The 23942-nt window shown below is 40.7% G+C and overlaps 1 protein-coding gene across 3 annotated transcripts in view; it reads right to left on the reverse strand.

Annotated features, from left to right (window-relative positions):
* Window positions 1–23942, reverse strand: part of LOC137999877 (pericentriolar material 1 protein-like) — a 45427-nt gene that overhangs the window by 8478 nt on the left and 13007 nt on the right. For all 3 annotated transcript variants that reach the window (XM_068845835.1, XM_068845833.1, XM_068845834.1), the window contains exons 19-42: window positions 23267–23330; window positions 22906–23066; window positions 22000–22063; window positions 19407–19710; window positions 18433–18587; window positions 16875–17079; window positions 15676–15983; window positions 15346–15559; window positions 14628–14731; window positions 13728–13962; window positions 11936–12628; window positions 11142–11373; window positions 9491–9511; window positions 9137–9245; window positions 7647–7784; window positions 6673–6753; window positions 6017–6184; window positions 4635–4796; window positions 3990–4043; window positions 3551–3658; window positions 3221–3294; window positions 2623–2715; window positions 1433–1469; window positions 37–137 (exon numbers count right to left, since the gene is read on the reverse strand). In XM_068845835.1, the coding sequence (XP_068701936.1) occupies window positions 37–137; window positions 1433–1469; window positions 2623–2715; window positions 3221–3294; window positions 3551–3658; window positions 3990–4043; window positions 4635–4796; window positions 6017–6184; window positions 6673–6753; window positions 7647–7784; window positions 9137–9245; window positions 9491–9511; window positions 11142–11373; window positions 11936–12628; window positions 13728–13962; window positions 14628–14731; window positions 15346–15559; window positions 15676–15983; window positions 16875–17079; window positions 18433–18587; window positions 19407–19710; window positions 22000–22063; window positions 22906–23066; window positions 23267–23330 (3885 nt within the window). The remainder of the gene's footprint in view (window positions 1–36; window positions 138–1432; window positions 1470–2622; window positions 2716–3220; window positions 3295–3550; window positions 3659–3989; window positions 4044–4634; window positions 4797–6016; window positions 6185–6672; window positions 6754–7646; window positions 7785–9136; window positions 9246–9490; window positions 9512–11141; window positions 11374–11935; window positions 12629–13727; window positions 13963–14627; window positions 14732–15345; window positions 15560–15675; window positions 15984–16874; window positions 17080–18432; window positions 18588–19406; window positions 19711–21999; window positions 22064–22905; window positions 23067–23266; window positions 23331–23942) is intronic.

Raw genomic sequence — 23942 nt, forward strand, 5'->3', positions numbered from 1 at the left:
ATATGACAAAATACAATTTCGAGAACTGGACCGGACCTGTTTTCAGTGTGCTGCTTGTCCTTTTCGTCTGTCTCATCACCATCCTCTTTGTCCCCGTCCTGTCCAGTTCCTGTATCAGTGCTGGCAGAATCAAACCCCTGACACATGATAATAGAAAGATTTAGTTTCGTGTTTAAGGCAAACGTCGATTTCAAATTGAGTTTTCACCACAATTGCTTGTAATCTCGCAATATGATTGGCTAATTTGCAGTTGTCGATAAGAGTCTAGACAACGCTGCTCGAGTCAATTGGTCAAGCAATGTAATAGCCAATCAGGAACGCTCATTTTGGAAAATAAACCAATCATATTGCGAGAAAGTTATGGACAACGCTTGCTCTTTCTTTGTATCATGATTTTGTTCACGCTCTGAAATAAACACTTTCTTTGGCGTTGAAAACTGCGGAAAAAAAACCACAACATTTTGACCACTGTGTTGTCGAATATCGTTGTCGATAAACGTACAGACAACGCTGAACCACTTTCGATTTTTTAATTTGCAGAACTAACTTCTCAAAAGAGAGAGACGAGTTAGAATAAGAGAATTTTAAATGCTAGTATGACAAGCAGCATCCTGCAGATTCCCGGTTCAAGGAAACGAAATGCCAAACCTCTCTAATAACAACTAACAATCCACGATAATGAGTTTTGAGACACCTAACAACCGAAGCTTCAAAACTGATGATGATCTCCCATCACCCTGCATTTGCCTTTTTACCACAAACGGACCCTCCTTGCCTCCTTGCAATGTTGGTATCGAAAAGTTTGGAATACATTAATTACATGATGAGGATGAGTCAGTATTTCATCAATAGGTATCCTGCACTAGAAATTCCAAATTGGAACAATATTTCAACTTGACAAGAATAAGTATATGAACAGACTTCACTGATTAGAGTGTAATGTCAAGGGCTAAGTTTCTACCCCATATGAACCATGTGAGCGTTAGCCCTTCTAATGGCATTGGGCCCACACAAGGACAGAGAAAAACTCTGACTAGGGTGGGGATTGAACCCACGACCTTCGGGTTAGATCACCACTGCTCAACCGACTGAGCTACAAGGTCAGACGGGAGCAGGCCGTGGGAACTGAAGATGTTAAAGTCACGGATATGAACATGTACGTGTACAAGGAACGAATACGTTTTTGAAAACGTTGGCCGTGTGGCACGTATGTCATGGCGTAGCACTTATGTCGAGGCACTATATAAGAGGAAACACTAATTGCGCCCAAACCAACAAAGATCACTTTCCTTTATGTGACGGACGAATTAAACAAACCTGTAAAGAAGATATATTAACCGCTCCATACTAAAAATACCGTTAAACCAGAAAAAACAGGAATCCTTTAAAATAAAGTTAAGGCAGATTACTGACGATATAAACCTTTACCAACCTGACGCCATGCTGGTCTACGACTTGCTCCTCGCGTCCTGAAGGAATTAAAAAGGTAGCAAGAAATGAAGGAAATTAGCAACGTTTCCCAACAAACGCTTTTTCGCACCGATGTTAAAAGCAGAGATACGCTTTTATCCATGGAGACCTCAAATACTTTTGCATTTTATTTACTTCACACTTTGCAATTGAACTGTATCATGAAATAAGTTACCATCGTCTGTTGTTAAAGAAGAATGCAAAAAATGTATTATATTGGACCACTTGCTCAACGTCTCAGTTAAACCACGCCTTAATGAAATGGCAAAAATTCACTTCAGGGCTTCTCCTTAGGGCCGATTTACACGGTACGATTTTTGTCTCATGCGACAAGCTTACGACAGGCCTACGACATGACTTACGATTGGCGTGTACGTCAGAAAAATGTCGTAGCATTTTAAAACATGTTTTAAAACGCTGCGGCAATCGTAAGTCGTGTCGTAGGCCTGCCGTAAGCTTGGCGCATTGGACAAAAATCGTACCGTGTAAATCGGCCCTAAGTCAAGTCTTAAGTCAAGTCGCATGCCACAAAAATCGTACCGTGTAAACCGGCCCTTACAAAAATGCCACTGGCAGCTTTCTCTAGAGCGTTCTACGCCTGAACAGGGTTGATAAGAATTATTTTTCGCATATTTGAACAGAAATGCAAATCTATACATTTTAGTGTAGCCCGTGTTGCCTTTGTCTCGGCTTCGAAGTGAGTCTTGGTGCTCAACTATTGAAAGGGAAATGAGTTTAATAGGCCATTTCCGAGTTCACGTCAACCTCTTCTTCAAAGCGAGTCTAAGAGCGAAGTTTTTGTGATGATAATTAGTTCTAGTTTACATATGAATGAAAACTAATTTTCATAAGAAAAACTTCGCACTTAGACTCGCTTTGAAGAGCAGGCAGACGTGAACTCGGAAATGGCCTATTTGCACAAGAATACGCGACATATTTCAATCTGAATGGCTGCGCACCAAAATTAAGACTCGCTTTGAAACTGAGGCATGTAGCAACTTTGAAATGGGCCATTCAACTGAAACAAAAGAAAGAGAAAAAAAGAAATTATCAGACTATTCAACATTTTGAGTTGATGAAACTATGCAAAGCGTGGTGTTTGAAGTGTTTGAACTACTCAGTCGACGATGACAGATTATTAGTAACTATTACCCATCCAAGTCCTGCATGAGGCGGAAAAACGCCAGCTCATTGAAGAGAATTTCTGACATGTCAACCAGCATATCTTCACCGACGTCCTTCATTCTGTGAAACAAACAATACTAGGAGATCTTTAGAGGTCAAGGGTTGAAACCCCGGCCAAAACAACAATGAAAACCTTAAGATAACTGGGGACATGTGTATGTCCCTCTTAGAAAAAGAGTAGGACACCTAGTACCCGGCGTTGTGATCTCATTTACATCTACAAAGCCAAAATAATCATCAGTAGCTGACGTGGAAAAGCTGATGAGAACTACATCTGTTCCGGGGAACAGCGTCTACTAAAATAAACCTTTGTACTAAACAACATCAGACAAACTCTGTACGGAATTTTTTTGGCTTCCAAAGGCTAGCGCAGTATCGACTCCGTGGAAATGCGTCTTAGATATAAAAATAAGCAGGAAAAATTAAGAACATGCAGCCATGCACGCGAGAAAAAGTCTACGCACAAGATCATTCTCTTTAAACAAAAAGAGTGACCTGACGACAATAGTTCTCAACTTTAGCTCCTACGTGAGCCAGAACATTCCAAAAAGGAGTCCAGACTTACTTTCTATCTTTGAATCTGGAAAGCGAATCCTGGAGAATGGAAGCGAGCTGCTTATGAAAGAACCTGCCAAACTCCTTAAGAAACAAAAGAATCAAAGTGATTTAGACAACAAGAAAACAGGCGTTTGGTTAGTTTGGATGACGTACTAGTAATGTATCAAGTACCACCTTTAAGTACTTCCTCTGATCACTAGCTTAATTATGCCGTAAAAAGACAACTTGCTTGCAAATCTGTAATATCCATTCATATTCTTTGTTTCATTGACCCTAATAGGGGTAATACTACAATAGCCCCTCAGATATATATCATGCAGAGATCACAGTTATGCACCTGTTCTTCATCGACTTGGATTCTTGATAACACGAGGTTTCTTATGTAACTAAGCAACTCCGTGGTACAGTTATCTTCCATGTGTTCATTCAAATAGGGGATCACTTCCTGAAAAACCAATTATTTCAACAATGAACAGAGGAAGGAAGCAAACGAGAATACAGATGCATTTTAACACCATCCCGATCGAGCTTGGTGTAGCACTGCAGAGTCAGATTTAGTCCAATGCAGTTTGCAATCAGCCTCTCGACCCCCCCCCCCCCCCCCCCTTCCTTCCTGACAACTACTCAATCAATACAATTTTCCAATCAAGATAAAGGTCTCTCTATCTCTGGTGCCCATCCCTCCTACTGCACTAAACGATTACAGCACCACAGCCACGAATACTACCCAGGAACCTTTCGTAATTGGCCAAATGAACACAGGATACAGTACTCACCGACATGATGGATTTGATTAAGTGGTCCAAGGCTTGAGTATCGATCCTAGGATACTGTGGAATACGCAAACATAAGTGCTGGTAGTAAGTAAAGTTGATTCAATAAGGTTTCTAATCGCCGCTTACTGCTAATGCTTCAATCCTTACTGCTTTGAACAGCGGAAGGTGTAACCGTTGGTTTACAATCAGACCAATAACGTAGTCTACAACCACAATAGCTGTGTTAGGATTATGGTTTTACCACATCGTCATCCCCCATTTTCAAATAGAGATTTTAGTTTTCCTTTAAAATTGAGACTGTGGGAATTGGGTATGTAAGTCGCCCTGTGGTTCAAGAAAAATTCTGTTAAAACCGAAAATATTCTCCAAATTGACACCTTTGATTTCAGTCGACGTGTTACATTCCAAACCATACGTTAGGTAAGGGAAATACTTGTACAATCGTAGCGAGAAACATGCAAACGAGAGGCGAAAACGCAGATTACACCTGCTGTTAAAATATGACCACATGTAGTCATGCTAAGTACCCTGGATAAGTCACGTTATTAAACGGATATTGCGTTACAACCGTGGAGACTGTGCCACAGATATCCTTGTCAAAATCTGAGATTAATGTCGGGGCAAAAAAGCTCATTACTCACAAACCTGCACGTCCGATACGGAAGATTCACTTCCAACGTCGCCGGCTGAGCTTGTGGTAACGTCATCTTTAACCAGTTTCTCTTTACGGATGGATGCACTGCTAACAACTTCACTGAGTTTTCCCTCAGTTTTCAGCCTCTCATATTCGCGCATTCGACTCAGCGCCTGTAAACGAAGCCAGGTACAAACAACACTGAAGGGCCTTTTCATTTCATCTTTAAGATATATGAAGGTGACGTCAACTACAACGTCACCTTAAAATATACCCTTGCTCTAATGTAAAGCCGTGTTCACACTCAACGTCGATGATAAACTGACGTACATAATTTAGACTAACATACTCCATTTAATTTTATTCAATTAACGTTCTGTTCACATCTGCGAAAAAGCAAATACAACAGACAGGGTAACCTCGCAGTGTAAGACAAAATGGCGCCGCATCGCGTGGCTGCCACGATTATCACCACCATGCTTGAGGCGAGAAGAGAACCAAGGATAGAGGACGACAAATCCAAATCTTCGCTCCATAAAGCAATCAGAAGTTCGCGTCTGCTCATACCACCACGTGTTCGCCATTCTGTTCAATTACGCACTGTAATTACTTCAAACAACCCCCTTGAGGTGGTTTGATGTAATTACAATCCAGTTATAATCAAGGACTGCAATTAGTTGACGTGAACCCATTTCATATTTAATTCGATTATCATTCGATCATAATCGAGACCCAACGTGAACACGGCTGAAGTCTTTCACCATTATTCCACCTCGTTCATGTCGTATAATGTGGTTGAAGTATCCTACAAATAAGTTGGGTACGAGCGGTTTCAGGGTAAAAGCAGACATTGAAACGTTCACGTTTGTATGCTCATGTCGTTGCCAAAAACCTCAAACTTGGTGATTACATGTCGTTATTACGCAGAGTACCACAAAACTATATGCTGAAATGCGTGCCTTAGGTGTAGCAAGATTACTTTTCCTTTTTTAACCAATGATATCATTGTTTTGTGGCGTTGCCGTTGCCGTAGCTGTCCTTGTTTCTTTAACTCCCTAGTGATGACACAATGCGTAATAAATGCACAATACAGTTCCTTGCTTGAAAACTGTCTTATCTTCACGTAAATAGGGAGCTTAAGCATGCGCGTTTTTGGGACGCGGACGGCAACCGGAAGAGAATATTTCGCGTGCCAGGACAGACTGAGTGTTGTTTCCCAGATTTTTATACTAATCATCTCTGATGAAGAAAGATACTTGGCAATGTAAATGTAGTTGTGTGAAGACAAATCAAAAGGGAAAACAGCTCACTTCCGGTTGCCATCCGCGTCTCAAAAACGCACGTGCTTAATTAAGCTCCCTATTAACTCCTCTGTCCGTGCTACTTCGCCTACCTTGTCGAGGTGGATAACAGTATCACCCAATCCTTCCGAAGCAAATGGTGCGTCTCCCGCGTGGCTTGATGTAGGAGTTGAGAGGGTGCTTCCCGATTCGACATTTTCCACATAGTCATAGATTCCTTCTGTTACGGTTTCCGGTGCTGGAACTTCACCCTCTCTCGTCTATCGGAACAAAATAATAACATTTTTATTTGTAGTCACTGCCTGTTTGATCTTGGAAAAAGGCTCCCCACAAAGCAACGAGATTTAACGTCAATTTCCAACGCGACCCCTACTTAAGAATAACTTTTAACCGGAGAAAATAATGTTCGCAATCCATCCTATGTAAAAGAAAATTTTAAAAAGTACTTGTATGAAAAAGAACGAAAAAGACAAGTAAAGTTCAAAGTTCAAATTTCGCGGGCGCCGCCATCTTGAATAATTGTGATGTGTAATGGTGTCAAAAAGAGCTCTTGTACAATACCAGCAGGGCAAGATGTGAAAATTAGTGAAGAATTTCGTATCACTTTCGCATCCAATAAGACGCCCAGCGAGCCCCAGTAGAGTTCCGGCTTCCTCCACACGTGCTTGAAACTAACAACTCAGCGTTGTTTTCGCCGTGGCTTGATATTTCCTGCTAGCTTGCCGAAGAAACAACATCTTTGTCTTACCTCTGATTCGTCGTCCTCAAACGTCTCGACAGTTTCACTAGGAGTCAGTTCTGAGTTTGATCCAAGCCACTCCTGGAACCGCTACGACAAAATCAAGAATTTAACCAAACCATACTTTTACGATAAAAATAGGCATTTTTATATTCAATCACTCGAGATAATTCATCCGTGTTTGATTCGTCGCATTATTTTGGCTCAGTAGACGAAAAACATCTTTCGTCCATTAAAACTGGGAGAATGATTTCAAACCGAACCACGTTCTACAATAACACCTGTGACCTTTTAAACCGCAGTGAACGCAACAAAGTACACATCTTAAAAGCTTAAAATATATATTGAACTATCGCATGCAAGTCCTTCCCCCTCCTCCAGTTATAGAACAGTATTCCTCTAATTGTTCTCAGTGTTGCAACGGACCTCACAAAACTCTGAGCTAATTCAGACTTCATGACTATAAGAAATGTTGACACTGACTTATTTGAACGTCAAACGACGTTCTCAAAAAACTTGGTAAAGTTTTTTTGAGAACGTCGTTTGACATTCAAATAAGTCAGTGTCCAACATTTCTTATAGTCATTATGCAAATTCCTGACTGCAACTTCAGCATATTTTGTTTAACTCAGACTTTAACGTTAGATTTGATTTCTTTGACGTTTTAAAGCTGACTTGAAAACCAAGAAATGTAAAATGTATTTCGATGAGTTAAAAGCCCCCTTGGATACAAGTCTTCTAAAACCCGCTACGCCCTGCAAATAGGCCATTTTCGAGTTCATGTCCGCCTCCTCTTTAAAGCGACTCTTTTTCTTATAAAAAAAATAGTTTTCATTCATATGTAAAGTAGAACTAATTACCATCACAAAAACTTCACACTTAGACTCGTTTTGAAGAGGAGGCAGACATGAACTCGGAAACGGCCTATTGTAAAATTTCTGTTTCGGAGAAGAATGTGTTGCTGTGTACAATAGTAGTCTTACTGCTTGCTGTAATGCTGCTCCTTCTGTACCAATGGAGTCTTCGGTTAAAAATCTTGTCACCAAGTCTTGCAAAGCGTATAGGGCACGCTGCCGCAAATAGTCTGACGTCAACAGTTGGAGTTCCCTGAACAGTTCGAGCTAAAAAGAAAAAATAAATAAACAAATAAATAAATAAGTTAAAAGACGTTTCACCACAAGACTCCCTCTGATATTGCTTCCTTTAAAGACCACAACACTGGGCGCTTACTAGTATGAGCCTTACTCTTTGTGAATAATCTACGAGTCAAAAAACGTTCCACATGATTTTTTTTCAGCGACAGTTGAGAGACGACGTTTACGATTTATAGTCCTTATCTGGAAAGACGAGAAGTTGCAATCGTGAAAATGAGGCAGCGGTCTTTTAAAGATCCTGAGTGTTTCAGTGTCTTCCTGCAAAGTAGTCCAATGATCAAGCAACTAAGCCAACCAACCCGCCGGCGATTGAGGCTCCAGCCAAAGGGTGGATGTAAACTTAAAGTTTAAAATGATTTCCCGCCAGAAAAAGCGGGTTGTCAAATGCAACGCTGCCACGCGATTTCCCGCCAAGGAAAATGACCCGAACACTCCCGTCCCCAGACACAGTACTCCCTCCCCACCTCCACCCCGACAGTCTCCACGGTCGGGCGTACGCTGACGTCATAAACAAAATTTCTCGCATGGAGAGATTTCCCAAAAAAATCTTACCCATGGTGCTCCGCTATGATAGATTACCACAGCTGAAGATCTTGCCCTAGTTAGGTCGAGAATCTGCTTCCCCAAAAAAATCAATACACCGATAATCATAATCAATGCACCGATAATCATGTACTACATGTGCTATCAAGCGTCATAGCCAAGTTGATGTTTATGGTCGACAGTTCAGTGCATGAAGATTTGTACCTCACTAACGCTTGATGTTAACAATATCCATACAATCAATAGAGGCTGGAACTAGGAGCCAGGGTAAACAAACTTGAGTGACTGCATGCCAATGCGCCCTTCAGCAACTCCATCGACTGATCCAGATTTCAATGCTAATAATAGTTTGCATAAATGTGACTTGGCGGGGAGATCGCTCTTAATACTCGAGCGTTGTTAGACTAGAGACTAAGGGCTTCTCAACACAGGTCTCTCAAACTAAAGCCCCGTCTACACGAGCAATTTTTATGTAACAATTTTATGTGGCAAATAAAAGTTGTCAAATACGAAAAAATGCTCGTGTAGATGACTCGACACATAAAATGTGACAAATTCCTGCCTCTTATTAGTGAGCGCCATTTTAGAACGACCAGGCAACCTCGCCTTGTTTCTGCTTTATCTCTGCTGTTCAAAGGGACTGCTGACCCACATAACTGTGAATTGTTAACAATTATTTGTTTTGCTATCCACACGATCAAATGTATTTGCCACACAAAAATTGCTCGTGTGGACGAGGCTTTAACCTCAAAGGTTCGAACTCAATTTTCCCTCACCAGAAAATGCGGCCGAGACTCGTTTAAAGAAATAAGTGTAGCAACTTCAGAATAAATTGAATCTCTAAGTGCCTCAAAAAGGGAAAATTCGCTTCCTGCCTCCGATGCCCTGAAAATCAATGAAAAAAAGAAGATACGACATTTACCAGAAAGTAACAACAAATTCGTTCACTTAGGCAATGACGCAATAGAGTATTTCAGTTTAAACAAGAGTAATGCCAGTTTAGAAGACCAGTATATAGGCCTAAAGGAGAAAATCTCTAATTCAATCACATCGAAGGTTATTAGAATTTCTTTAAAATAATCACGGTATTGAAATAGAATATCACGTTGTTGGCTTGACGAGAAACATACCTATCAGCGTCTTGCCATGACCTGCAGTAAACAATGAATAGAAAAATAATTAGTCATAGCAATAACAAAAGGAATAAACGTCAGACTTATATGCAATTCGCAGCTAAAACTTGGATAGTAGCAACTACTCTGGATGAAAAAAGGTTGAACCGTTTTCTCCAAAGCGGTTCCCCATTCAAATACTCTGGCAGAATCAACAGTGTCACAATTGAGAGTGAAAAGGTTGAAGGAAACGAATATGGAAAAGGAAAATTTGACTCTGTGGGAGAACTCCGACATCATTCTATGTCGACTAGACCAGTTTCCTTCACAATTTAAGTTTCTTTTGGCATAATGTGCCACTGGGAATCCTTATAAGATATAAGACCAGATTGCCACCATCAAACCAATGCTATAGCGGGACTTCAAACGCGATGTTGGCAACAACGAAAGGCCTTTGATAAGTCCCGTCCCCTCCATAAGTCGCCTCTGATAAATTTTCCCCTCTCCTCTAAAACCGAACATCCGATTTGATTGCGTCTATTTGTTTCTAGTTCACTTTACAGTGCCACCAATTAGTGCTCCAGCGCTAGAACGACTGGACACTTAGATAAAGTTCCTTTCCTTTCCCCTGGTATGCAGGGACGAAAAAACGTATGTTAGCCTAGCAACGAGAATAGGCATTTGAGTATCCTCTTCACAATTTAAAAGTATGATTCCAGTGTCCTTACAAAAATACACTCCAATTTATCTTCTATCATGCGCTTTTTGATTGAACTGAGTAAAGGGTTCGATTTCAACTCTTCAACCACACTTTCATGGTTTCCCCCGGAAATTCAAGGGATGATTGAAATTCTACACTTTTCCTCCGAAGAGTGACACTTACAGATTACAGACGTATTTACTCATCGATGGGGAATCCTTAGGGAAGACAGTGTGTTCTTTTGGGAACTTTAGGTGGTTTTCCACGTGACGTCATCGCCGCCATGTTGGTCGGGAAGAAAACAAAACATCTCTCATTGGCTCCTTTTGTTCGTCCACCAGCAATTGTACATTGCAGCATTGTTATCTGTGTCTTAAGAGATTGGTTGCAAACCACCTACTCTCTTTTCAGTATAATTTAAATTGTAATTCCGATTTTGGCTTATGAGAACATGCGTAATAGGGATTTGCAAAAGAATAGTTCACGGAATTCTCGGTTTTCACATGACGTCACGGCCGCCAAGTTAGTGTCCCGACCCAGTCCTCAGGGAATTGAACTCTATTATCATGCAAACGTTTACTCTTGTTTTCGCTGAAAAACATGGCCGTTGATCACGTGAGTGCAAACCAACAATGGACCCTTTTAGCTTGTAGGTTTTGTTGTCCCATTTCAGACCACGTGACGTTACTCTTGGGAGCAGTTCCTTTCAAATGTCGTCTTACGCGCGTGCATATGTACGCAAAACTTAGTAGAAAAACACAAGGAAGCCCTCTCACGTGGTCAAGAATGGGAAACAAAACGTACATAGCTAAAAGAGTCTGTAAGTTGGTAAGAGAACGATCCGGGCAAATGTTCGAGTACAGAGGATGAACATTCAAATTAGGAATGCACGAGGCTTGTGCAAATTCAATGCGGCATATTCTCTCTCATCCAGTTTTGGCTGTATACTGTCAGTCACGTGAGACTCACCCTCTAGCAACATCCTGCGCCTCTCCTGGTATGCTTGAAGCTCTTGAGGATGTCTCAACTGATTCGGCAGCAAGTTTATGGGCCAAACGTCTCCCTGCACTCTTCTGTGCCGACTTGTCCTTCTGTGCAAGGTTGGCTACCGCTGAGGCTCTTAGAGGAGTGTTGAACGCTCGACCAATGACTTCTTCACTGCTCTCGTTTTTGGAGGCAGGTGCACCCGTTGCCGCGACTTCTGCAACACCGAAGGAAGAGTTTGCAAGGATAAAACTCTACTCTATTTAAGATAGCGGGGGCAGCTCTATGAAAGAGGTCGCCTTTGACTTGTCTTATTTTTCACATTCCATAAGCAATTGGCTCCATTTATGGACAAATGCCTATCCTCATGAAGGTTAGCGGGAGCTTATACCCAGGCCAGCCATTTTTGAACAGAGATTTTTCCAAAGGCGTCTTTCATGCAGTTGTAGAACGAGTTGATGCTAATCCTACACCATCATGACATGAAAAACTGTAGACACAATCCATGTTTGTATCATAACACATTTAGTGTCTTTGAATTTGATCGCCTTGCCAGAACAATTCCAAGAACGTTTCAATTAGAGTGTTACTGTACCCCGATTACTGTAGACCACCCCAAGGGATTTCATTATTAACCGCCAAAACTCTAATTAATCGCAGAAATATCATAGCATCATTTTCTTAATCAACGAAATTAAAATGTGCGAGGATGGAAACTCATACAAAATGCTCAGATGATAATAATAATGACTTATGTAAACAGTGATTTATGCACCCACCTTCGTACGAGCTGGGGTCATATTTACGTCCAGGCCTGATATTACCGGGGGAAAGTCCCAGCCCTGATGTGCTTGGTCCAACTTCTCGAACAACCTTTACTGAATTGGCCATGGCTGTAGGAGCAGGGGCAGGCTCAACAGGGTGTCCACCACGAGCACCGGCTCTTGGACTTGGTATCCCTGTGTCTGGATTAACACCACAAGGATCCTGTGTTGTTCTGCTCTCGGATGCCTCCCTGTTCTCAGTTGGTTCACTGGCTCTCACGGCTTCATTTGATGGCTGCCACCCAGTTCGGAACATTGGTGCCGAAGAAGGTGGTTGATGAGGGAATGTGAACGGAGCCTGACTCACCAGTGGTGCCGAAAAAGGAGGTGGTACAGAACTACTGGATGGCAGGTTCATGAACATTGGTGATGCGTGGCTAGTGATATTGGGAGAAGCAGTTTGAGGCCTGTTGGGCGAGGCACTGTTTTGGTTTACTGCAGGAGAAGGGTTGTAGGAGAAGAGCTGTTGAAACTGTTGTTGGAGGACAGCCATATCTTGATGTTGTTGCTGAAGCTGTGCGTAACACTGGTTGAGGCTCCGCAGTATCTGGTACTGTTGTTGCATGTAGCGTTGTTGATCAAAGAAAGTTTGGAGTCCTTGGTAGGCTTCCTGCTCCCGCTGCTGATACTGCTCAAACGGATTTCCACCTATTACGAATATCAGATAGTCAACAAAATACGAAATCATGGTATTTATTTTTTAATTTCTGTTCTACTTACTGGGATTTTTTTCTACATGCTTGTCCTTTGGGAGGAGGGATGATAGGGGAGTAGAATGACCACAACAAATCCGAGAGGCAACGCTTCTTGCTCCGAGGATTCTTCTCCGTGTACTTAAGTTTTCCTTTCTCAACAAAAAACGATTTCTTGTCGATTTGAGCCAACAATTTCCGGTCCATTAATACCCGTTGTCTAGTTTTGCTCCACTGAGAAGAAGGCAAAGTTGCTTGATTCTCAATAGGCGTGTGCGCGTTGTTTGCCTGTTAATTTCGTTACAACCTCATTGCAGGCAATTGGTTTGCTACACGTACGCGGCTTGAAATGGCTTGGGAGAAGGTCGAGAAACGAGACGCCAAGTTTAACGAAAAAACAGTCATTTCACCAAAACACGATTTTCCTTAGTAAAATAAGGAAAGACGACTAAATTTTCTTAATCTGGACACCAAGAATATTTTTCAGCGTAAAGTTGTTGCTTAGGGTCACAAAGTTTGAGCCGCAATGGCTACACGGCAAACTTCATTGCAGAAAAACGTAACCTGCTGCAAAAACAGCACCAGATCTTTCAAATCTTGAATCAAGGACAGCAATTATCAGTTTCTGTTCGACTATACGATCTAGAAGTTTTTGCTACTTGTCATTCTTTGCTGGGATGTCTGTCGTAACTTTCCTATCAGAGTTGCAAGGGTCGTAAGTCGGACATAACCGTAAAAACCCAAACGAGATCTTGAAAAAAAACTTCACGAGTACAGACCCAAAATCTTGGACAAAACCTTTGGGAAACATTCCGGCGTGAACATCATTGGACAAACATTCACAAACAACGTCTACTGGTCCCCCCTCTCTCTCCCATACAAATCTTGCTAATGCGTTGAAAAATACTGTGAAAGCCTTTGACCGTTTCTAAAGTAAAGAGAAGTTAATCTTTTATCACGCAAACAAATTAGGGAATGACCATTTCATAGCGGTGTGTGAAATTTTCCCAACCAGTTTTGTCCAAGATTGTAGCAACATCGTAAGTGAATCTTACCAAGGCCTGGAATGTTGGGAAAGCTACCAGGACTCGAAGAGGCACCACTGGGGACAGTTCTGCCAATTACGGTGGAGACTAACGACTGTTGATCCCTCAAAAGTCCATTGCAGAGGGTAGTTAGGCTTGAGACTTCCTGATGCAGCCGCTCACAGTGCCTCTCCCACGCCTGGCGTTCCAAACTGAACTGTTCCTGCTCTCGTTCCTTAATAAGCTGCTCAGCAGGAGTAAAGTTCTGCAAGAAATTATTACACGAGCCTGAGTGATAAAACTAAGGGTGCTTTCCTTTTGTCAGAACTGGTCGGCCAGACTCGTCAGTTTGGAAAGAAAATGAAACAACTTGAAGGATCACTTGCATGAGAATCCCTTGCATTCTTCCAGAGGAGTGTCTATATTATCCTCGAAGTGTGTCAAGTTGAAGGCGTTACAAAGTTGGTCCTTCCAAATGCCCGGTCTGGCCGGTCAGCTCTGACAAATGGAAAGTACCCTATGTTTTTTCTGAAGGAACAATGTATCCAAGACATACATTTGAACTGCGGGAATGAAACAAATTAAGCTTTGAGATAATCACAGTAATAAACACTACTTTATCAGTAACAAAAGGGAAGCCTGAAAAATTCAGACTTTCCTTTCGTTAATGCCAAATTAAGTAACGTTCATGACTACGATGATCCTCAAGGTTAACTCAAGTTTTTCTTAAACCAAGCCTGGGCTTGTTGATAGATTGCCTTTCCTGAGGGTAAGTATTTCAGTGCTGCCAAACATTAAAACAGGCAAAAGCAAATCACCATTTGGGAAAAGCCAATTTAATAAATTGATCATAAATCACTGTTTCAGGAAACCAAAACATCTTCCAAAAAGTAACTTCTTCAACAGTACGCTTAGCGTGACAAGAACTACCTCTTGTCTGATCCTTCCTCGAGAATTCCTGTCAAAGTAGAAAGTTCTGGGCCAGTCCTCAAAAGTAAGTTCTCTTTCTCTGTCCCTTTTTCTGCCTCCACCGGCTAAAATACAAAAACAAATCGTTGAAATGCCTCGTTTAAGACATAAAAGTGGACATATTACGTACCCTAATGGCATTTTTTCCCTTTTTTTTAATTTTGTACTTTGCTGTGGCCTTGCTCAAATTGTCTTGTACACTTCTACAATTCTAGCATCTATTCTGATTGTTTCAGACAAAATTTGCGCACTCACATGGTGGCTTGGCCCAATTCGAATAAGAAAAAAAAAATTGCTCAACTTGCGCAATATTGATGGAACGCTTAAACGAGCCAAATCTGCTCTTAAACGATGTCGAGGAAACCATCAGGACTCTAGGGACAAGAAAACTAACTACAATAGTTTCCCGAGGGACCAGACATTAAGTGCTTTGTTATATATACTTTCCTTTCAACAATCGCAACAAAACAAAGAAACGAGGACAACAACTGCTGAATTGTATCCCGGTCGGGATACAATTGAATTTGATCAGGGGCACGTGACCAAGAATCAACCAATCACAGTGCTCGTTTTGTTGAGTGAAAGTCTAGGTATATAACAGGCTCCGTTAAACTACATTTAACTCCATGAGAAAATTTGACTAAAAGCATGGTCATGCACCTTTCAAGACTGTTAATACCTTGTAAAGTGGTGCCATCAATCTTGCGTTTCTTTCCAGGATGCAACGCCCTATCAACGCTCCCTCTGAAGGCAGAAATGCGAGGCACACGTTCCCGGCTCCTGAACACTGCTTCAGCTCCTCCTGTGAAGGCTTCCGGTTCCAGACGCTCTTCTTCCTCCTCTTCTGCTTGTACTATTCCATCTGGGTAATCATCTTCCACTTCAACTGGGATCTACAAAGAAATATTTGAAGCAAGAGAATGAAAAACACGAATGCTCCTAAGAAAGATGCATTGATAACGAAAGCGTGACTATTGCCCTGATCGACAGCCCTGATGAAGCTCTTTACCTGTGACCCACGATTCTCTTCATCAGACTCATCTGCTGATACAGCTGAATCATTCTGTGTACTGCTAGGCTGTGTGGAGCCTCCCCAGGTTGCCGTTGTGATGTCGGCACTCATCATGCTCACGCCAAACCCTTCATCAATATCGCCACTCCTACCACTCCTGATTGAGTAGGTCCCTCCCTCCGACAGATCATCCAGCCCAGCTTTCTTCCGTTTCTCTAAGAACTTTTGCTTTCTCCTCTTTAGCTTTTCCTCATGAAGTTCTCGTTGACGTCTAAGTTCTGACCATACCAATGCACTTGGTCGAGCTACCAAGAAAACAACAAGATTCTACAACATTCCCAAAACCTTTGCTGTTGTGCTTAGAGCGGTTTTCAATAGGCCATTTCCGAGTTCATGTCTGCTTCCTCTTTAAAGCGAGTCTACGTGCGAAGTTTTTCTTACGGTAATTAGTTTGCTTTCAAAAGTAAAGTAGAACTAATTACCATCACAAAAACTTCGCACTTAGACTCGCTTTGAAGACGAGGCAGACATGAACTCGGAAATGGCCTATTGAGTGTCGAAAGTAATTACAGAATTGCTTTGGTTTTGCATTACTTCACTCAGTGCTTGGTTCTAAGTTCTCGCGCCATTTTTTCAACCAATCAGAAGTGAAACCAAAACCAATCGTGGTTCACGCCTGCACATTTTCCCGCGCTTTGTGTCGGGTACGTGTAATTACGAGTTTTGATTGGTTTACTGGATTGTCTCCGTCTTTTTTGATTGGCCAAAGTAATTACTTTGGTTTTGGTTTTACGACACTCATTTGAAAACCACTCTGATGAGTAGAAAATAATAACAATATTTATAAACACCAAATGAGTGACCAATGGCCTGGGCTGCAAGAAACATCTGCGACGGCCCCTTTTTTACCCTGGGGGGGCTTGTCAAGCGAATTTTTTATGTTAACTATAGACAAACAAGGAAAAGTATTGTACACTATGTGGAGAAGTTGTATTTTTCTGCAGACCAACCCACTAAACTTTGTTTTTTCCCTTCATTTAAAAGCCTAGAGATACATGTACAAAAAATGTCTTACGAACTGGTTTTCTCAGGCTGTATTGTAAATTAAAGCTCCTTGTTTTTTCCAGCTAAATTCATGGGTAGCTGCAACTCAAAGTGTGGGCCTTGAACTCTTCAAAGAAAACAAATTTACACACCATGCTGAGCACTCCGTGATGGCTCACTGGAATCAACGGATCTTGCTGCTTGGAGGTCACTCCCATAAAAAGGAGTCTGGGTTGATATTTCCCTGTTGACAGCAGCTGCAGCTGCAGCAACTGTGTCTTCTGATCTACCAACTGTGAAAGTATCATTCCTAAAAGATGATCTGGGCGAGAAAGCAAGAGGCTGTTCTTGTATCGTCTATAACAAGAAGAGACAAAACATAATTATGTCATCACTGATGTGCTCAAAAGCGGCTTCACAACGAACTAGTACCAAAGTCAATAGACCTCTTTCATAATGGCGACCAAATAAAAACATCCCTTTGTTTTAATGCTAATAAGCCTTTCTAGCCTCGCTGTGATGAGCAAATTTCAAAAGAATATTTGTTTCAAAATGAGGACAGTAGGTCTAATTAACATAAATACAAAATAGGGATTTCAATAAGCACCAACGGCCGACAAAAAGCGTCGGGTACTTTGCTCAAAGAAGTCGCCTACTTTTCCCCCTAAATTGAATTAATTGAAGGATTCCTTCAAACCTAAAGTAAAATTCATTTTTGATGGACTTGAATTTAGTTTTTTAAATCTTAATTTCAAAGTAATTATCAGATTTGATACTGCCATCTTCGAGCTACAGTGAACGGCATTTTTGCCTAGACCAACCGTTGCATTTTTGTTACTTAATTCAATTACGTTTAGTTACGTCCGCAAACATATCAAGACGTTTTATGCAAAACAGGTTGTTATTGGGTAATCGTTGCATCAAGACTTGTTTTCCACTAAAACAATAAACGTTTCGTTTAATTTCATTGGTTAAGCCTTTTTGTTCGTTCAGATTAAAATGAAACATTCTTGTCATTCGACAGAACTGATTTCTCATGTTGACCGAACAAAATTATTGCGGTTTGTGTAGACAAACCGAAATGTTTCAATTCGCGCTTGAAAAAACGCGTAAAAAAGTTTGCCGTTCACGGCAGCTTGAAATTGGTAGTAATGATGACATGAAGTTGTCGAAACGCCATATAACGTTTAAATCGTTAATTTTCCTTTTGAAATGGTTTTCCAAATCTCTCTTCGCTGGAAATTATCATTGTTGCACACTCAGTGTCGCTGTTGATAAGAAATCTTCCTTTATCTTTGTACACAATTTGGTAACCAGAACGCTGTAAATCGGCATTTCGCAGCTTCCAGATTTCAAAATTTTCTGGGGGACCATGCCCCCACACCCCCCTAGACGAAGGGGTCTAGCTGCCCCTTGTTGATACAGTACGCTACTGGACTCAACTCAGCTGCCCACTTCAAATTTAAATGTGGTCGCCATTTATGAAAGTGGTCTATAGACTTTCCAGGTGAAATATCACTAACAAGTGCCAAAATAAATAAACCATTCTTCAAGACTGTATTTACAGGTGTTGGAGGTTTAAATTGCATTGAACAGAGAGCATCACTTATATGAGCAGTCTTTTTAATGTTTTTCTTTTCTTTCTTTTTTTTACACCTGCACACTTTAATAAATACTGGTACATTTGTCATTCCTTGTTTTTTGTCATACCTGTGTTGCTACTGTTTTCTGAGGTTCTGATTGTTGACTCAGCCTTCTAAGTTCCTGTTGTACCTCAAGCAATCTTTGTCTCTCTTGCTGCAGCTGATCCAGCTCGGCAGTCTGTTTACGTAGATATCTCTGGTAAACGGCTTCTTGGTCACTCCCTTATTAGGGGAAAAAATTCAAACATAAATTGGACATCATGGACCATACATCTCATTGCAAACTAAAAAGTGCACATAAGTTGACCTCACACTGAACAAAAGGATTGATACATTGCTGACAAGAAAAATGTCTAGTTTCATCTTTGCCACTTTTAACAGCAGGAGCAGCAGAACTGTGAGGCAGCAGCCTTGAAACAGTGCTTGAAATTAGCGGTCGTCCGGTCGTCCTAGACCACCAGAAACTTTACCGGGCGACTAGTTTTTGGTAAAATGAAAAGGTTTGTTGCCCGAAGAAAAAACAACAGACAAACTTGGTCAAAAAGAGCAGCACCCAACTCACTCGATGGTTTCCTGTTGTCAATGCCTGATAGTAGTGTAAAGTTAATAATAATTAATTTGCCTCAGTTGAGCATTTTCCCGTGTTTTGAATATTTGTGGCTTTTACAGAAATTGTCAGATAGGAAAATTCATATGTAACTGGCGATGGAGAACGAAGACTCTATTTTGAAAATGCTAAAACTTAAACCCAGATTTCCAGAAAAAAAAAAAACCACAGGCAAACTATGGGATACTCTGAAGCTCCAACGAATCGCAATTGCATTTCAAAACGGCGTGCATTTAATTGCAGGGGGTTTCCCAATGGGCAACCAGGAATTTTTTTTAATTTCGAGCGCTGTTAAAATGTTTAACTTTCTGACTAACTGATTTATTACAGCCAATTTCCAAGAGTTTTTGTTTTCATCTGCCCTACATAAAAACAGTGTAGTCTCTGCAGGTACCTCTATATTCTTACTGTTCATAAGAGCAACATAAGTTCACCTAGAAACCAACCCTCCAGATCAAGCATTCTGTTCCTGTTGAGAGCAGCAGAATTTGCGACAGCTTCCTCGTCTTCAGTTCCCGATGTTATGACAGCCTCTCCTTCATTTTGAACATCATCCTCTTCATTAGTACCGGAGGTCTCCGACCTGTTGCTTTCCTCTCTTTCTTCCACGACTTCCCTGTTGTCACTTTCATTGTCATCATCATCATCCTCATCGCTGTCATCATCTTCATCAAAGTCTTCCTCGTCAAAGCTCAGTTCCACTAGTTCTGCTGGCAGGGCTGGTGATATATCTGGAAACTGCCGTAATACCAAAATAGACAAAGGTGCAAGAGCACCATCAGGATTTTCCCAATTCTCAAGAATAAGAACTAATCAAAGCAAAGTTAAGCAATATCGATAGCCTAACTACAAGGAATTTATGAAGGGGTAGTTTCTAAAGAAACTGTGATGCTGCGTTGGTGGGGAATTAAGTTGTATACAAAAATTTGGTTTTATCAATGGAGTTGAGAATGTAAATTGGCCACCGTACAGAGATTCTAAAAGCTGACGTTTCGAGCGTTAGCCCTTCGAGAGATTCGCTCTGACGAAGGGCTAACGCTCGAAACGTCAGCTTTTAGAATCTCTGTACGGTGGCCAATTTACATTATCAACTCCGTCGATAAAACCAAATTTTTGTATACAAGGAATTTATTTTGTATAATGTATCAGCAGTGAAGTGACAAAAAAGCATACATTCAACAGTAGTCTAACTTCAGCGAACAGTGTTTTGTATAAGTTAATGGTGAAAACTGTCCCTTATAATTATAACAGTAGGGAGCTTGAGCAAGGACGTCGATGACAGCTACAAGAACGTCATCTAAAAATACTATTTTCCGCTACTCTAATGATTTCGTGGCTATTCCAAGCCGTTCAGCATGGAAAGTGTGTATCAACATTCCAAGAATAAACTTGTTATGAACGGCTGGCCGATCGACCGTGCACATGTTTGGAGCGAAACTAGAGATTGAATCTTCAGCTGCTCGCGTCTTCCACACAAGCTCAAATTTAGTAATTTCAAGATGACAACGGCAAAGAAATATATTGTTTTGTGGAGTTCTTGTCGTCGTCATCTTCATCCTTGTTTAAGGCCCCTCATAAGTCATATAAATAGAGGATATTACACGGTGGCGAGAAGATATGAATTTTATGTTCGAGTGGCAAGAACAATATCTCACTCGTTCGCTTCGCTCACTCGTGAGATATTGTTCTTGCCACGAGAACACAAAATTCATATCTTCTCGCCACCGTGTAATGTTCTTTTAATTATATGGAGACTAAATAATGAATATTTCCGATGTTATTCTGTTTCAAAGTAGTCAAGTTTTACAAATACAGCTGGGCTTTATAAAAAAGGCGGGAATCGTGACGTCATTGAACGATACGACACTCACAACGGTGACATACGGAAAATACGCCACTCGGGTCCCGGATGAAGTGGCGTATGGAATCTACGAGTGGTTTAGTTCCCAGTAAAACACTCTCCTCCATATAATAAAAGGAAATATGTTCCATCAGAAACCCATAAGGGTTGAAATGTGTAACGCGCGTTCACAGCTTCCGAATATTCAGTGCGAACTGATTGGTTGAATGTTTCAGTGCTAAGTACCATATTTGGAAACCCCTTGCTCTTGTTGTTCCAAATATGGTACTTGGCAAATTGCATATTTGGAAGCTTAATTGTTTCCCAGCACACAAGGGGCTGTTACACGTTTCAACCCTTATGGGTTTCTGGTTCCATTCTTATTACAGTAGCACCGCAAAATGAAGTTCAAAAGAGAGTAATTCAACACAGGCAATGGGTAATTCAGAGCAAAAGAAGTAACAAACCAAGCATTTTAATTGGTAGATGACACGCACAGATAGCCTATCAAATGCAAGCCCTGGATGGCACCAGATTCTGATAGGTAAAGGTAAAGGTAAAGGTACACGTTATTTAACGTCGGAAGTTCCTTTACTCTCTAGAGAGTATTCTCCCAGGAAGACGACAGTGCGCTCATTTTACCCCCCTCTTTCTATCAGTGCTCCGTTTTAAGGATATTTAAAGCTAGGCTACACTGAAAGGAAAGAAGTCAAAACAAGGATGTGAGATCCGGGGATCGAACTCGGGACCTGTTGCACCAAAGCCGCGGACTAACCAACTGTGCCACCCTTGCTCCTATGCATGATACACTTGTGCTGCTTTTGCATAATTTATAATTATCCCCCAACTAGAAAATTCTTCATGAATATTATTTAGGAGCAATCAAATGATTTTATAATGCATTTTGGAAAAAATGAGCACTTGTAAGACTACTGTACAAATCCCACTCACCCTATGGGTTTATACAATTTTACTGGTCTTCGAAAATCAATAGATTTAAATTCATGTTTACTTTATTCCAAAGTGCACAAGAAAAACCAATGATTACATGCAAAAATAAAGACATATTGTGCTTGATCACAGACATGCAAGGTTCAACTGTATCTTGCACCAATACAGTAAAAGACATGTCTCAAACTGTCCCCTTGAAGTTGCAAGTTTTTCTTTCAACGTCAAATTTAACAAACCTGTTGTATCTTTTTCACAAGTTCCTGGAGTTGCTTTAATTTCTGTTTCGCTGAATTCAGTTTTCTAAAGAGAATACAAAATATATCAACTACCACTCCAGAGTACAATATCTCCACAAATTAGCTAGAACACTAAGTCAATTTAACTTTTAGATCTTCTGAAAATGATAGAATAGCTCGCACATGAACTGATGAGGTTGTTCACACTTTGATAGAAAAGTGTATGTAATTTGAATTCCCCTTAATATTAACCCTTTCCCTTTTAAAACAGCCACTAGGTTTAAGATTTTATTGGGAATCTCTTGGGGAAGAAAGTGTTAACAACATCTACAATCTTCATCAAAATGTTTGGGACAGCAACCCCCTTTTCACAATTTAGAAAGCAAAAACTTCATAAACTCGCCTCCCTCCCTCCCCTTACAATGTTGCTTTATTGGGAAATGGAGCACTTTGGTTGTGTACCAACAATGTAAGAGGGGAAGGGGGGAGGAGAATCGTGCAGGTGAACTCAGTTGTTCATATTCAAATGGCATTTTGTCAAAATGTGACCCTCTGTGTCCCAAACATTTTGTCGAAGATCATAGGCCCATTCAAATCTTTGAGCACACAGAGTAGTTTTTATCGAAAGATACAACATGCAAACACAACAGGGAGGGGGAGGGAGGGAAAAAAACGCTTATCGCTCCACACAGAATGCTCCTTCTTCCTGCCACACCGATGAATAAGCTCTACAACGCAAAGCATGAGGACTCCCAACACATGCGCAAATATAACAAAAACCACTGGCAACAATTCACTGCAGCCGCTCCTAATTGTTAACTCAGTTAAATTGCATTTAACATCATGTAAATAAAGATATGATGATGGTGATGATGCACAAGGTGTTTTGGGCTTGCACCTTCTTACCTGACTTTCGCTTGAAATTCAGGGTCATCCTGCCAAGCCATAGCATTGACACTAGAGCTGCCAGCACTTTCAGCATCAGTATCTGTCTGTGACTCAGCTTGAGACTCCTCCTCTGTGATTTGCATGCGTACAGCTTCATTGTTTACTCTAGATGAGGTTGGCTGCAAACAAAAATAACTCTTTCTCCAGTTTTTTAATGAGGCAAAGTGTCAATCATCAAGAAAAACTTACTGTTATCACTTCAATTTACCAAAGAAAGACTGCAAACATATCTTAATTTAAAAAAGAAAAACCACAATGGGCTATCAAATCATGTACTTATAATTCTGAACAATCAAGAATCCACATTCAATATACACACCTGAGGATTTTCATTGGTCTGCTTGAAAAGATGAGCCACCCTTGCTCTTGCTTCTTGGAGTTGCCTTTTGAAAATGAAACAAGGACAAGTTAATGTAACATAGTTACATTAATTTGTTTTTGTTTCTGACATTACTCAATAATAAAAACTAATTCTAGCTTTGATTCTAGCTTCTCTTGTTTCTGACATTACTCAATAATAAAAATATTAACTCTAGCTTTGAGTGTTTGTTGAAAAAAAGGTTACTATTATTGCAAGATTAATACTGTACTAAAGAGGTCAAATTACCTAAAAATGATCTGTTACCTACAAAGGCTGAAATGACCTCCCGAAATTCAGTGCTTGATCAAGAAAAAGCTTAATGCATAAAAGCATGTTAAATCACATAACAAGTAAATGTGTACCCTAAATACCGTACCAAGAGACCAATCATTATTCAGAATTTTCTAAATAGATATTAATAAGCTTTCCACATTGTAATAGATCAAGTTTATGAAAAGGTGAAAAATATTCCAAAACTAGGCCAAAAAACTGGAGAAAAACGGGAGACGAGGAGACTTTCATAGCTTATAATTATGCCTAAATTGATGTTAAAAGAGTTTGAAACTCCAGTTGGTTTGTGTGAACTATCGTGGAAGACAACACAACGAAACAAGTAGAAATCAAATCACTTTTG

The sequence above is a fragment of the Montipora foliosa genome, chromosome 4 (genome assembly GCF_036669935.1).
Source record: "Montipora foliosa isolate CH-2021 chromosome 4, ASM3666993v2, whole genome shotgun sequence".
Taxonomy (NCBI): Eukaryota; Metazoa; Cnidaria; class Anthozoa; order Scleractinia; family Acroporidae; genus Montipora; species Montipora foliosa.